This window comes from Phoxinus phoxinus (assembly GCF_949152265.1).
Source record: "Phoxinus phoxinus genome assembly, chromosome: 12".
In the NCBI taxonomy this organism is placed as follows: Eukaryota; Metazoa; Chordata; class Actinopteri; order Cypriniformes; family Leuciscidae; genus Phoxinus; species Phoxinus phoxinus.
The window spans coordinates 26,799,237-26,813,597 of record NC_136887.1 but is presented as its reverse complement, the minus strand read 5'-3'; the positions used below and the strand labels follow the sequence as shown (position 1 = coordinate 26,813,597).

Sequence of the window (14,361 nt, the reverse complement as noted above, 5' to 3'; positions counted from 1 at the left end):
ATCACTGTTGTTATTTTGTTTTATTTGTAACTGTGTGAATGTCAAATGACGGGACATTTTCTCAGAATTCAGACAGTGGTATGTTTGATGGAGGGGGAGAAAAAAAAATCATAAACAGAAAGGTTGAAACCAGCATAAGGAGAACCCAAACAATGAGTGGGAGAAAAATAAAATAAGCCAAACAAACCCAAAAGAAACACAGTCAAAGTAAAAGGTCCAACAGAAGCCACTGCCGCCTCTAAGACGTTCACTGAATAACCGAAAGGCAGAAGAGGATGAAAAAAGGAAAAAATAAAGAGATGCACGTCTGCCTCTCCTCGGCACTCCAGGTGACTTTTAAATCGGCTGAATTGGCCGAGTCACCTCCCGATTGACATGGAAGTCTTCGACTGCTGGCTCCACCTGGTGGCTGATCCTGGAACTGCGTTGTGCCCAGCAACACAATGCCAAATTAATTCAATACCACACACTCCCCCACCCCCCTCCCCAGGTGCCGTCATCTGCATCTTAAGGTCCACCCCACAGGTTTGGCACACGACCACGCAAGACAAACCAGGACCAAGAGTATTGCTGCTCCTGATATTATTCGGTTCTCATTAATATTATTTTATATAAATTACTCTTAAAAACATGAGAAGCAAGATGCATGTGTCTGATAAACAGGAATTAGGCCCAATGAGTTCACTGTGACCGTCTTGATCAATCTTTCTCTGTAATACCGTTTATTCTGTTCTAGCATAAGAGACGCCATTGGCCATATAAAAAAAAAGAAAAAAACAAGATAGAAAGAAAGAAAAAAAAAGGAGTAAAACGGGGTTTTCCCCTATTGCTTGCTCGCTCGCTCCTGTGAGTAGATGCGAAGGCAGAAGGTAACTGGTCTCGTTAGTGCAGTGGAGTCTCAACCTCTGTGGGGCGTCTGGTCTCAAAATGCTGACGGCCATAAAACGGCCACCCTGCTCACTTCCTGAAATGCTCACATCTCATTGGGCATGTCCTCGTGGTCGCAGGGGGACAGGTCTCCGTTGGTGGTCACCGCAGAGTTGTCCTGGTAACCGGGGGGCATGAAGGCTACAGCGTAGGGATAGACACCGTGGCAAGCCACACGGTATGATTCGATAAATTTCTCCTGCTGCGAGCCCAGACTGCCGTCCCTCAAAGCCTGGAGCGCCTCGGTGCACGTCTAATAGTCACACATACAAATGAGAGATGTAGCATCATTCTTTTCTTGTGAAATATCACAAAATGTACACTGTTCTATTTATAGTTTTGGTACCTGAATGGTACTGCCTGTTAGGGGCTCGTTTAAAGAAGTAGCCAGCTCAGCAGCCATGCTCTCAGAGGACGGGTCCAGAAAGACCATCATCTTAGCAGCTGCAAACAAAACAGGCATCATTCTAATATACTGATTTGCTGCTCAAGAAACATTTCTTATTATTATATATGTTGAAAACTGCTGCTTTATATTTTTTTGGAACCTCTAACTTTTTTTTTACAAGATTCTTTGATGAATAGAAAGTTCAAAAGAGCAGCATTTATTTAAAATAGAAATCTTTTGTAACATTATAAATGTCTTCACTGTCACTTTTGATCATTTTACTCCATTCTTGCTGAATTCAATTATTAATTTCTTTCAAAAGATTACAATATACTTACAATTGTACTTTATGTAAAAAAATTGAAGTTTCCAAAATATTGGTTTCTAAAAGTTCAGTAACATCACAAGTGGGTACCTGCAACTCTGTGTGGTATTGAGTTTGCATGTTTGCTCAAGAAGTTCTTGTTGAAAGTCTTGGGGTCACTCTCGCCAAACAGTTTTGTGATCTCCTGCTTCAGAACCGTCTGCACTGCCTCAGGCATGTCCTTACTGTCCGACACTGAAAACAAACAAATCTTAGTGGACTTGTAATGCTTTTGTTCTATGTGGGGAAAGTATGTCCGCCTTTATGCACCTCCTTTGAAGAATCGCACCAAACACTGGTGGAGCCAGGGGTGATCGGGGTCCAATGAGTAAGCCCTCTTCACCGACTGCAGCATCAAAAGATACTTCTCTACAAACACAAACACACATTATGAGCTTTAAAATCACAGAACCGGAAACGTTAAGAATCATTATGTTGAGGTCATCAATATGGTCACCTTTCCTGAGGTAGATCTCAAAGGCCAGCAGGTGCGTATCTATTTTATTCTTTACCAAGTTCTTCAGAGGAGTCAGGAACTTAATCGCTTCTTCTAGAGGACTGTCAATCTACAGACAAAAACATGACAATGTGATGACAAATCAAATACTTTATCCTCTAAAGAGCAAGTGGCTGTGTCAACATACACACCTTTGCAAGTTTGTCTGGTATGAGCTCCTCTTTAGGTCCTCCAATCTCCTCCTCGTCCTCTTCCTTTTTCTTCTTTTGGTTCTTTAACTGTTTCTCTTTTTCAGCATTCTTCTTTTCCTCTTCTAACTGGGCTTTCTTTTGGGCACGTCTCTGTTTGTTGCGCAATTTCTTCAGCTCCTTGTCTGTCAGGTTGGCTACAGAATAAACAATTATTCAGAAAACAAAACCATCTCATATTTTTGTCAACTTTCTCCAAAAAGCAAGGATGGGCCTCTGGAGGTTTGAATGTGTTGAGTTCGTTTAGTGTGCACGAAGGTACCGTTGTCGGCTTGCGACTCCTTGTTGTCATCAGAGAGCGGGTTATCGTGAAGGCTGAGGTAGATCTCGATGGCCGTACGTGCTGCCTTGAAGTAGAAAGGGTGCATACGCAACACATCCTCTAGTTTGAGCAAATCCACATAGGAGCGCAGCGTCATCTTCCGCATACAGTATGTATGGAAGTCAAACTGGTCATCTGTTATCTCCACAAAATGCTGTGAACAGCAAGATGAAAGTGTCAGGATATTTCAGACCATTCATCTTGAACTAGCTTTGTGTCAAACCAACGGATTTAGCATTGAGGTATTAAACTACAGATTATAAGTTGAACATCTGACAGTGTCTAATGCTGTAGGACTTACCCTTTCAATTTCATGGCACTTCTTCAGCGCCTCTCCGTATTTGTTCAAGGACTTGTAGGCCAGAGCACATTCTGTCTGGAACCACATGCACTGCATCTCATTCAGATTCTCTACCGCAGAGGTTCCTTCCTGCAGGAAACAACAAAGATCAGATACACTCAGATTTATATGTTTTTGGCACGAAGACAGATCATTCCTGGAAAAATAAATGTGAGAAATTAAAAAGGTTAGTTAGTTACAAGTGATAAGTGAATTACCAGTTAAAGCATTACCAGACAGATTTTACAGGAAAGTGGGCATTAACTTGACAAAACTGAAACGTTTTTTTGTAAAAAAAAAAAAATGTACTCCTTAAACATTACTGAAATGTAGTATTTCAATGTAATTGGCCTCTCTCTATTCCGATACACTACAAGCCAAAAAACAGCTGCCAAGATCATCTCCAACTGAATGAACTTGTCTTTTAAAGGGACGTTAAATATCAGCTAAAGGAACATACTTGGATTCAAAGTTTGGGGACATAAAGATTTCATGTTTTTGAGAAGTCTTTTATGCTCACAAAGGCTGCATTTAACCAATCAAATATACAGTAAAAACTGTAATACGGGAAATATTATTACAATTTAAAATAACGGTTATCTGTTTTAATGCATTTTAAAATTAAAATTATTTCTGTTAAGGCAAAGTTGAATTTGTGGAAATTGTGATAGATATTTATGAAGATTCTTTGATTAATGAGAAGAACAGCATTATTTGAAATAAACTTTTGTAACATTCTAAATGTCTTCACTTCAGATCAGCTTTGTGAATAAAAGTATTAATTTCTTGAACAAAATCCTAGACCCCAAATTTTTGAATTGTAGTGTAAAGGGCTTGGCACCAACTTTTTTGCTCATCAGCAAAAAAGGTGTAAAACAGGGTTTCCCCTATTGCTTGCTCATAATTTCGCAGTAGGTATATTAGGTTGCTGTCACTTTAAAACCTGATGCACAGATCTATCATTCTGTTACACATGCGTTTCCTTTCTCAACTGTAAGTTCACTTAAAACATAACTGACTGTTTACGTGAATACTCGCAGAGACCGTCATTTTGACATTATTTCGTGTGTATTTGACTGTTCAAGCACAATAAGCAGCAAAAACAACTCAATTTAGTACTGAGAGGTGGCTTTATGTGTGTGCACTTTGGGTGAGAGATCAAATTATGCGAGAACGAGTAAGACTACAATTTAAAAACGTATATATTTATTATATATAAAAACCAACCAAGTGGCTAGTAGGAATGACTGCTTTATACACCGCTGCTGAAATCCACCCGCGGGTTGGCAGTTGTTAATGTCAAGCCCTGGTAGTGTATTATGCAATAATTGGTGTCATTTGAGCTTAACCACACTAACCCGTGTGAACTTGGAACACATCTCTTCAGCCTCCTTAATAAGGCCAGCCTTGAGCAAATACTTGGCACACTTGGAGTTGATGAAGCGGTCAGCAGTGTCCAGAGCCTGGGCCTCGTCCATCCAGCGGGCAGCTTCACGGATGTTACCCGCATGCTTTCAAGAGAACAAGAGCGAGATGGAAAATAAGTCCCTTGAGAATATTTTGAAACACTTCTCAAACGTAAAGGTGTGTCATTTCGTTAACTCCTGATGCAAAGTACCTAAGTTTGTTTCCTTCGACCTAAGTGTGTTTTACCTTGTATATCTTCGCCTTGATGAGGAAGAGCTCTATGAGGGTTGGGGTGCTTTCAATGGCTGTGTTGATGTATTCGAGGGCAAGCGTCTGTTTGCTGATATGGTTGAAATGCTGGGCCAGGAAAAACTGAACCCACAGTAGAGTGGTGGGTGGCTCCATTTTCCCGTCATCTACAAATTCAGCAACACATGTCCACAGTGAGAAATTTGGCACCATCCACACCATTACAAGGCAAGGCAAGTTTATTTATATAACACATTTCATTCACAATGGTAATTCAAAGGGCTTTATATAGAAAAGGAATGTAAAAAATCATAAAATAATCACATTTGCATAAGAAATAAAAATAGCATGCATAAGAAAAAAATAATCGTGTTTAACTAAAGGCTGAAATACTATTCCTATAATACTATTACTTCAACTGCCATCCTTCATTAAAATCGGTTTACAAGTACTCACCATTTTGGTTGAACATTTTACAGGTTCTTAAACTTTTTTCATAGCCCACAACTAACTCCTCAATAATCGCTACCTGCAAAAGACAGAAAGAAATTTTCTAATTTGTTGAAGTGCAGAAATTTCTACACATCTCTAGGTCATATCATATTGTCATCTCACCTTGTCTTTGTGGTGGTAGAGTGATTTTAGTGTGGTAAAGACAGGTGGGCATCCTTTGCTAAAGTTCATCCTCAGGTAGCGATCCAAACACTCTCTAAACTTCTCACCTGCGAGAAACAAATGCGGTCATATACACAGACACATTATGAGAGCATAACAGCCTTATTGATTTGACAAGACTGACCTGTGAGGAAGCTGAGAGGCAGTCTTCTTGGCACCAGGCCTTTAGGATACTTAACCCAGGCATCTTCATAGATTTTCTGCTTCTCCTCGACACTCTCTGAAAGCAGCATGACATAATAAGGGCTAATAGAAATGAAAATCAGCCAAGATTTGCTGCTTTCAGGATAATGTGTGTTTACTTGGTTTGAGTGCTTTTTCCAGCCCTTGATAGTAGCTCCAGTTCTCAGGGTTTCTCTCCAGCATTCGGCGGTAAACCTCCGTAGCTTCACCAGCCCGGTCTAACTTCAGAAGCAGCTCTCCTACACACATACCAACACACTTTGCTTTAGAGAAACTGCAACAGCCCATGAAAAACGAGTTCCCAGACAACACACAAAAGGATGCACCCTTATTAAAGTTCTAGCTAACAGCTGTAATGTACAGATTCATATTAAATGGTGTTGTTTTGTCTAAATAAATAAAAAATACAGTACCACTCAAAAGTTTTTTAAAGAAATTAATGTTACTTAATACAGATACTTATGTTACAAAAGATTTATATCTAAAATAAATGCTGTTCTTTGATCATAAGATTCAACAAAGATTCTGTTTTCAACATCGATAATAAGAAATGTTTCTTGAACATCAAATCAGCATATTAGAATGATTTCTGAAGGATCATGTGACACTGTAGACTGGAGTAATGCTGAAAATTCAGCTTTGCATCACAGGAATAAAGAATATTTTAAAATGTATTCAAATAGAATTATTTTATATAATATAAAGTTATTTTATATTGTAATAATATTTTTTATATAATAATATTACATAAATTTGCTGTATTTTGATCAAATAAATGCATCTTTGATGAGCGTAAGAGACTTATTTCAAACACATGAAAAAAATCTTATTGACCTCTTTTGAACAATAGTTAAATAACAAAAAAAAATGTGTAAGTGAATTTAGGCATCACAACATTATATTGTGCAGTATTTAAAGGTCCCATATTGACTCACAACTAAAATTTCCTGTCCTTTTTCATGATAACAGAGGTCTAGGGGCTACGAAACTACCAAGTTATGAAACCAGTCGATCCACAGCCTGCATAAAGTAACTGTTCCTTTTCACAAGCCGTTGTGACTTCCGTATAAATGTGATGTCAGAACTCACTAACTCAGTCACCACCCCCACCAATGGTGGGTCACTCAGAAAAAAACAGGGCAATCAGAAGAGATGCTCATGAATATTATGTAGACAGATCAAAATCAACCTGTTCTTGGCAGAGCTCCTGAGAAAGGAGCTGTAAAATATATATTGAGGTGTTTTTTGGTACTTATACCGCAAATATATATTCTTAAAGACATCAAAACCTAAAATAAAACTTCAGAAAGGTGTACAATATGGGACCTTTAAATATGAATATACATTTTGAGATTTGCTAAAACTTTTAACAGTGTTATTAAATGTGTGTTTGCTTTAAATATTAACTAAGTGAGCATTAGATGGCAGCAGTTAATCTACAAGTAAAAAAATGAAAGCATGCATAGTTAAACATCCAATCAGCTGAAAAAAATACAAGACCCTCTAATATCAGCCAATAACTGACACATTATTGAACTGAACATCCCCCTGACACATTTATAAAAACACACCTCGTATCTCCTCTACAGCCAGTTTGTCACAGATCTGTTTTTCATAGCTGGTCAGGTGATCAAGGGCTTCTTTGATAAGCCCGGCCTCCCTCAACAGCTGATTCTGATACAGCAAAAGCTCGCTGTACTCGTAATCCACTTTCTCTGGAGACGTCTGAAAAACAATCATCCACAATCCTCAGTGGCATTCAAAAACAAACACTTGGTGGTATGCCCTTACCCAAGCTTTTCACAAAAATAAACAGTGCAGATGACATAACTGTCCGGAAGTTATGAAAAAAAAACCTGTTGTGTTTTGCGGAACTCTTCCACTATCTTAGCCGCCATCTCATAATCTTCCAGAAGGTGGTACGCAATGGCATATCCGATCCAGGAGGCTCTTTGAGCTGGACGCAACTGCAGTAACTGGTACCTGGTCTCCTGTGAGAGAGAAAATAGAGAAGTGACAATGACAACTCTTATAATGTGCATATTTCAAATTTAATATAAATACAAAAATGAATTATAATATCACCATAACAATTTAAGTGAAAGGATGACTTTGGAAATTTCCATGAAACATAGTAATTTCCTGACATAGTTATACAAGCACTTCCATTCAAAATAACTTACTCTGTAACCTTCGAGGTCTCTCATTTGGATCTGCAGCAGTGAGAGATCTCTGAGGATCTGCAGATTGTCTTTGTCCCATTTAAGAGCATTCCTGTAACACTTGATGGCCTCGTCATACTTCTTATCCGAGCGCTGAAGCAAACCGTACACGTGCCAACCTGAAGAAGAGTTAAGGACAGGAAACTGCACTGCGCCTGTTGCTGAATTTCTTTTTTGTGGGAAGGGGTGGTGTTGGAATCAAATTCTGATAGCAAAAATTGTGATTGCTATTTTTTTTTAAAGAAAAGAAAGAAAAAAAGCTCCAGGTTTGCAGTGGTTGTATGTAGGGCTGCACAATTTAGCCCAAAATGTTGTGATTATATCAATATGACAGTAATGAATAATTGTTATTACTACTATTATTTTAATTATATTAAACAACAAGAAATATTTACATGTAAAAAAGATAATAATAATAATAAACTGTCACGCTGAACTCTTATTTAATTAACTTGTGTTGTGAGATGATCAGTGCCGTACAGTTGCCAGGCAACTAAAAATTAAGATTTACAAAGTACCTCAAGCTGGGTTTCATTTACTAGTAGTTACGTACAATGTTCATACGTACGCAAAAATTACTAATACTTTTTGACAATGATTTTCATGAATCTACTGTCAATGGGAAAAGTGTTAAGGATACAGACATGACTCTTCAGATCGTTTCGTAAACCTCGTCGCACAAGATCATACGCCTCCTCCTTTCGGCCCAAGCAGTTCAGAGTCAGTCCCTTCATTGCGAGGGTCTCTGAGGAATGGGGGGGGGGGATTGATGATCATGTGCTCAACCAAATTAATTATTCATAATGATGAGAAAATGAAGTAATTAATGTCCGAGAAGGTTCTTACCTCCGTGTTCGGCAAACTTCGGGTTGAACAGGATCTGTTTGCAAAACTTGAGGCCATTTCTGTACTGCTTGTGTTCGTAGCATCTCTGCAAGACATAAACCGGGAAAAGCACGCTCACTAAAAACACTTTCACTGTGTATTAGGCAAACTGAAAGTACAGTAGAGGTGTGTGGTTAGAGATGTACAGCTTCTGAACACTTCAAACCAGAAACATCAAGCCAAAACCTCACAGAAAATAGGTGCGAGACGCATAATAACCAATGCACACTGAGTCAATGATACAAATGTGAACCACCTTGACACTCTGTGACGGCACAAGAGAACACAAAGGTTAAAAGATTTCATGAACTCCTGCAAAGACATGCGCTGGATAATCAAGAAAAGAATCTGAGAAGGCGGCTGCACCTTCTGTAACAATGACCCTCTTACAGATCTGCTGTATATTTGATGATGTAACTCTTATTAAAGTACTTCACAATTACAAAGCAGAGTTCCTACATATTTTCCATTTAAAAAGATTATCACACTCAAATTTCCAGACCGCCAAACAATTTTTCAGACCATATTTAACACAAATGGTTCATACAGCATTATTTTTAGGTAAACATTAGTCATCTATAAATATTTTTTATTTTCAATCATTTTCATTGGTTCATAACCTGCATATATTCACTTCTGACAGATCAATTTGATATTCTAGGTCTGATGTTGCATGTTCACCAAACAGCAAAAGTACAGTCTGATTTAGGTGATCAGAAATCACTAAACTTTTACCATGAAAATACTCTACATGTAGGACTGCATATTGACAAACTTCACGATTCGATTTCGATTCACAAGTTTGCGATTCAATTCCATTTCATTCAATTTTGTAATAAAAAAGACAGAATTTGAAAGCTGAGGCTTTGTTTCACATCAAAAGTAACAATGCACAAAGCTTACTGTGATGTATTGGATGGGAGGCATACTACAAAGTTTTTTTTCTTATTCATCAAGTGAAAACAGCATAGACTAAAAGATTGATTATTGGGATTTAAGAATTGATATTGGTTCATAAAAATGAGAATCCATTAAAATCGAGAAATGTATACTTTTAACCCCCCTCTATCTGCTTGTATGATAATTTTTTTAGAAATGCATAATTTTGTACTTTAGAAAACTGAATGGGGCAATAGTCTGGAAAAACAAATATTTGTCCATACTTATCCAGACCTGGAAATTACTCAAATCAAATTCCATACTTTTCCAAACAGCATATTAGGAACCCTGACAATGCTACTAAAACGCAGTGGCAGGCTCAGAAGAAAGAAGGCTATGATGGGGAGACGTTGATTACAAACAGATTCCAATCTACTTTGGTCACCACAACCGTTTTGACATCCCATGAAAGCTGTCAGCTAAATATCGACATAACAGTAATGTGAAGGAATGCCCTTCTAACATAAGCATGTTTAATGGACAGAGCACTGCTGTTCACATTATCATGTCTAAAAGTAGTGTGTGAGTTGAAAAAATGTAAATCACAATAAAGACATCTAGCAATTCAAGCTCCCTCCATGTGCCAGAAGAGAAACAAATGTAAGAAACCTCAAATAAACCAACGTCAGATGTATTAAGATGTCTAACTTTGCATTCTGGAACATGAAAAGTCAGGGTAGTCTAATAATCAGTAAAAACAACTAATTGGGTCTGTTTCACGACTGGTCATTATACACACATTACTAAGAGCAAAAACTGGACAAGCAGCTGTTGAGTCACTATGACCTAAAACAATATCCAAAACAAAGCACAAAGAATTTCAGAAGAACAAAAGTGCATAATTTGGATTGGACATATGACCACTCTATCAGAGTAGTCTCATGACCAACTTTGTCTCCAAACCCTAACTAGACTATTGTCTAACTAGACCTAACCGTGTAGGTAGACAGCTTAATAGATTGAGACACAGCCAACCTGTCAAGATAGTCTCCCAGAAAACATTTGCTTTTGGTTTCTGTATGAACTATATTAAAAACCTATGAAATCACAATTAAGGTTAGCCTATATAGTTTTTAGGCAAAGAGTGTCCGCTTCTTTGAGGCCATCTATATACTAGTTTACTCTTATAATTATTCACAAATAATAAATGCCAGGATGTGAAGAGAGTTTCAACCATTATAACAAAAATTAAACAAATTGTCTACCCTACCTTTAACGGGATTTATCAATATTGCAGGCACTTAATATCAAAAAATGTATTGACTCATCCAGCATTACACAGAATTCTGTTAACCAAAATCTATGTAGTATGATAACGTCCCACTCCTTGATATAACCACCACACATGATTAATGAGTTAGTTGGTCCAGATAGCATCTGACAGCAGTTTTTGAGGCGTGGCGTTCAGGTAACGTTACTAATAAAAGTGTCAATACACAATAATAAAAGTGGATTTAAAGTATTTTTTCCCAATTAAACTTGCGTAACAATTCTGTACACACTAACGTAACTATTGCAATATTGTCTTTGTGCTTTAATGCACTACTGTTATTTGGCGGTGGGTATTGCTTAAAATGGATTAACTTTCATACTACTGTTAACTTGTACGGTGACTAATCGATTCAACTCCGTGTTTTGACACGATGTTAAGCACGAAACTCAAACACCACACAATGTGATTGGTACAGCGTTATAAAGCGATTTTATATCCCGGTTTAATGGTTATTCCGGCCACAGCTATTAAATCACTGATCTTTGCGCTTAACGTGCTAAGGTAGCTAACGTTAGCTGCTCGGTGTCAGGCAAGTTCATCTGCTCTCAAAGTGCGTGAATGTGCATGAGCTAATAGTCATGTTACGAGTATTAAAGCAACGCCAATGCTCTCTCTTTGCTTGCAAAAGACTCTTAGGAGGTTTCTCATGAGGTCAGCAGAGAGAGATCCTGGCTAAAATAGGAAGGCGACTGGCACACGCTTGCTTTCTATTATTAACGATCCAGCGTTCGTTTGCAGATATATTTCCCCCAACTTACCAATATTCTCTTAAAGAGAGCGTTCTCCTTCGGCGGCAGAGTTACCGAAGGCATGCTTCTAGCTTTTGAGTGTTGATCACCGTGACTTTGCTCTAATCATGAATCGGAATCTGCGTTCCTCTGGCCGGATTGTCTGCTGTATCGTAAAAGCCCCCCGAACTTCGCTGTCTGGGGCTCCTCGACTTCACGTGGTGACAGCAGGCCCCCCTTCAGAACCAAAATGGCGACGCTGCTTCTCCCCGGGTCAAACGGTGAACTGCGCATGCGTCGAGTGTGGAGCATTTCCGAGGCGGGGATGAAATCGTTTATATATATATATATATATATATATATATATATATATATATATATATATATATATATATATATATATATATATATATATATATATATATATATATATATATATATATATATATATTTAATATATTATAAAATTAAGATATATAATTATATGAAATAAATACACAAATTTGTAAGAAAATGGCAGTTTTCCTTTTTGACGTTATTATAATTATTATAATCAATGTTTCTGACTGAGTCAGGACATATTTTTATTCTTAAACACTAATAACATATAATAGGCGAAACAGCTTCTCACAAAAGCTTATTGTTGACAAATGTATTTAGAAATGTTAACGGTGCTAATGTCGTTGTGAAAAATACCGTTTAAATAATAAAGTAAAAAAGATTACACTTAAATTATTTACAGGGTTTATTTACAGCTAAGAGTGTTTTGGAGATTTCGTTTAGATATGGATTATTCCTGAGATTTTGTTGAACAGAAAATAATCTATTGCCTATTCTTTGTGTATACCCATTACATTTTTTGGGTGCATATGGAAATTTTCATTAGAAAAAACAAACAAATACTATATATATATATTGGATATATCCAATATAAATTATTTTGATATATGCATGTATTATTCCAATGAAAACATCAACAATTATTATTATTATTTTTTAAAAGTTTAATATTAGGTTTATTTTATATCAAAGTAATTGAAGTATTATTATTTTTTTTTTTTAGTTTTGGGGAAATTTCACATACACAAAAATGGCAAAAAGACAAACGTCAGTTACAGAGAGGTAAAGAGGTATTTTTCATTAATATAGTTTTTTTAACCAATGAATGGTTGTTATGTTCACTCTGGTACATTTGTGTATACATTTGTATATTTTTGTATACTGCTGTATACTTTGTTCCAAGCACAAAACACAGTATGGAAGTGAATGAGTGATCGATTACTCTACGTGCCACTAGGTCATTCAGTCCTGGCTGCAGGAAGGAAAGACAATCGAGCAAAGATCTAATTTTGTCTGGTAGAGAAACACCGTCAAAATGCTTCTCGGCCGGTTATTGTTGCGGACTTCAACTGTCAATAAGAGTGAGTACGGCCATGCGAATTATATTTAGCGAACATTATAGTCCCAATACATTTCCTTGGTAAATTTGTTCACTCGCCTTATCTTAGCAAAGGAGTATGGCATGACCTTTCTTAGCCTAGCAAGACTAGCAACACAGCAGCCAATGATTTAGTTACAACACATGTATGAGGTATTTATATTATATAACGTTAGTTTTATTTAGAACAAAATGTGCACATTTATAATGTCCATATATATGTAGTCTAGTATGTCTTAATGATATGGCCATTTTCAGGTGTTGGTGAAAAATCAGACTGCATTAAGTATAGATTGTTTTGATGGTCGCTATTCTCTCTTTTTCAGTGGTTAGTAGAAATGCTTATACAGCATCCAAACCTGATCCATCCAAGCCAAACATGCTGAGAGTAGGACTGGCATTTGGAAGTACAGCTGTCTTGTGGGCACTGGTAACTCCATTTAATGATCTCTCATACTTGCACACTAACTTACACCTGTTTTTAAATTTCCTAAACGCACTCTCTGTTTCCCACCAGCTGTTCAAGCAACACAGCACTGATGTGCATGAGTACAAAACAAGGAATGGGTTAGAGTAATTCATAAGGATATGTAAGTAAAACCATTACCATTTCCTTATTCAGTGTGACAGTGAGATTGGAAACCTTGTGAAACCAAAGCACTTAACTCCAGTTGTTGAAGCAGTTATTTAAAAATGTATGTCTGTTGAAGTTTTATTTAACGTTATATAATATATAACTAAATAACATAACTGTTAATTGATCTGTACCTGATGCCAAGCTAATGAAGTAATAGTCATTGTTTTCCCCCCTTTTTAGGGCATTGATTGCTCTGTGCTTCATGGATCTTCTGTTTTTCCTGTTTCGATGTTCCTATGCTATTGAATGATGTACAATAATATTAAATAAAGTTGTGTATATATAACTTGCCTCTAGTCACTCTTTCCTGGCTCCAGCGAACATGAGTTGTAGAGATATAAATATTATATTAAATATATATGGCTTCCCTTTGTTCCCTTCAATTCAGTGTAGTGATGTGGTTTATAAGCAAAACAATTACAGAATCATTCTTGTAAATTGTCCCCTGATTTCACAGACAAGGCTTAAGCCTAGTCCCAGACTTAAATGCATGTTTGAGCTGTTTTATCTGAAAGCTACTTGCACTGCCATATCTTGAAATATTAAGATCTCAGGATGCACACCATTAATGTTTTTTTTTTCTAAGGCACATTTATAAAATGTATTTAAATGTCCTAATTGAACTAACTAAGGTCTAATCCTGTCTTAATCTAAGCCCTGCCTGTGAACCCAGGCCTAA

At 37.1% G+C, this 14,361-nt stretch overlaps 2 protein-coding genes across 2 annotated transcripts; one reads left to right on the top strand and one right to left on the bottom strand.

Moving 5' to 3' along the window:
• Position 1: 1 nt before the first annotated feature.
• On the bottom strand, positions 2-11,928 carry naa15a (N-alpha-acetyltransferase 15, NatA auxiliary subunit a). The gene is made up of 21 exons (XM_079630431.1): positions 11,638-11,928; positions 8,629-8,713; positions 8,423-8,527; positions 7,744-7,901; positions 7,417-7,551; positions 7,132-7,285; positions 5,680-5,799; positions 5,502-5,597; positions 5,318-5,424; positions 5,159-5,231; positions 4,700-4,869; positions 4,405-4,557; positions 3,008-3,136; positions 2,647-2,860; positions 2,328-2,521; positions 2,137-2,245; positions 1,950-2,048; positions 1,731-1,874; positions 1,274-1,371; positions 978-1,180; positions 2-421 (listed from the first exon to the last, which is right to left on the bottom strand). Exons 1-21 carry the CDS (start codon positions 11,689-11,691, stop codon positions 337-339), a joined length of 2,685 nt encoding a protein of 894 aa, XP_079486557.1. The 5' UTR covers positions 11,692-11,928; the 3' UTR covers positions 2-336.
• A 953-nt stretch (positions 11,929-12,881) lies between these two features.
• ndufc1 (NADH:ubiquinone oxidoreductase subunit C1) lies at positions 12,882-13,973 on the top strand. The gene is made up of 4 exons (XM_079630430.1): positions 12,882-13,028; positions 13,372-13,475; positions 13,563-13,635; positions 13,863-13,973. The coding sequence occupies exons 1-3, from the start codon at positions 12,983-12,985 to the stop codon at positions 13,620-13,622; spliced, it is 210 nt and encodes a 69-aa protein (XP_079486556.1). The 5' UTR covers positions 12,882-12,982; the 3' UTR covers positions 13,623-13,635; positions 13,863-13,973.
• The last annotated feature ends 388 nt before the right edge of the window (positions 13,974-14,361 follow it).

Bases quoted from the DNA above. Each gene is read 5' to 3' on its own strand.
- naa15a (XM_079630431.1), bottom strand. From the start codon at position 11,691: ATGCCTTCGGTAACTCTGCCGCCGAAGGAGAACGCTCTCTTTAAGAGA. The intron at 5,232-5,317 runs GTGAGATGACAA...TGTCTTTTGCAG, and splicing joins TCTACCACCACAAAGACAAG to GTAGCGATTATTGAGGAGTT. The intron at 2,049-2,136 runs GTGACCATATTG...TTGTGTTTGTAG, and splicing joins TGAGATCTACCTCAGGAAAG to AGAAGTATCTTTTGATGCTG.
- ndufc1 (XM_079630430.1), top strand. From the start codon at position 12,983: ATGCTTCTCGGCCGGTTATTGTTGCGGACTTCAACTGTCAATAAGA. The intron at 13,029-13,371 runs GTGAGTACGGCC...TCTCTTTTTCAG, and splicing joins GACTTCAACTGTCAATAAGA to TGGTTAGTAGAAATGCTTAT. The intron at 13,476-13,562 runs GTAACTCCATTT...GTTTCCCACCAG, and splicing joins CAGCTGTCTTGTGGGCACTG to CTGTTCAAGCAACACAGCAC.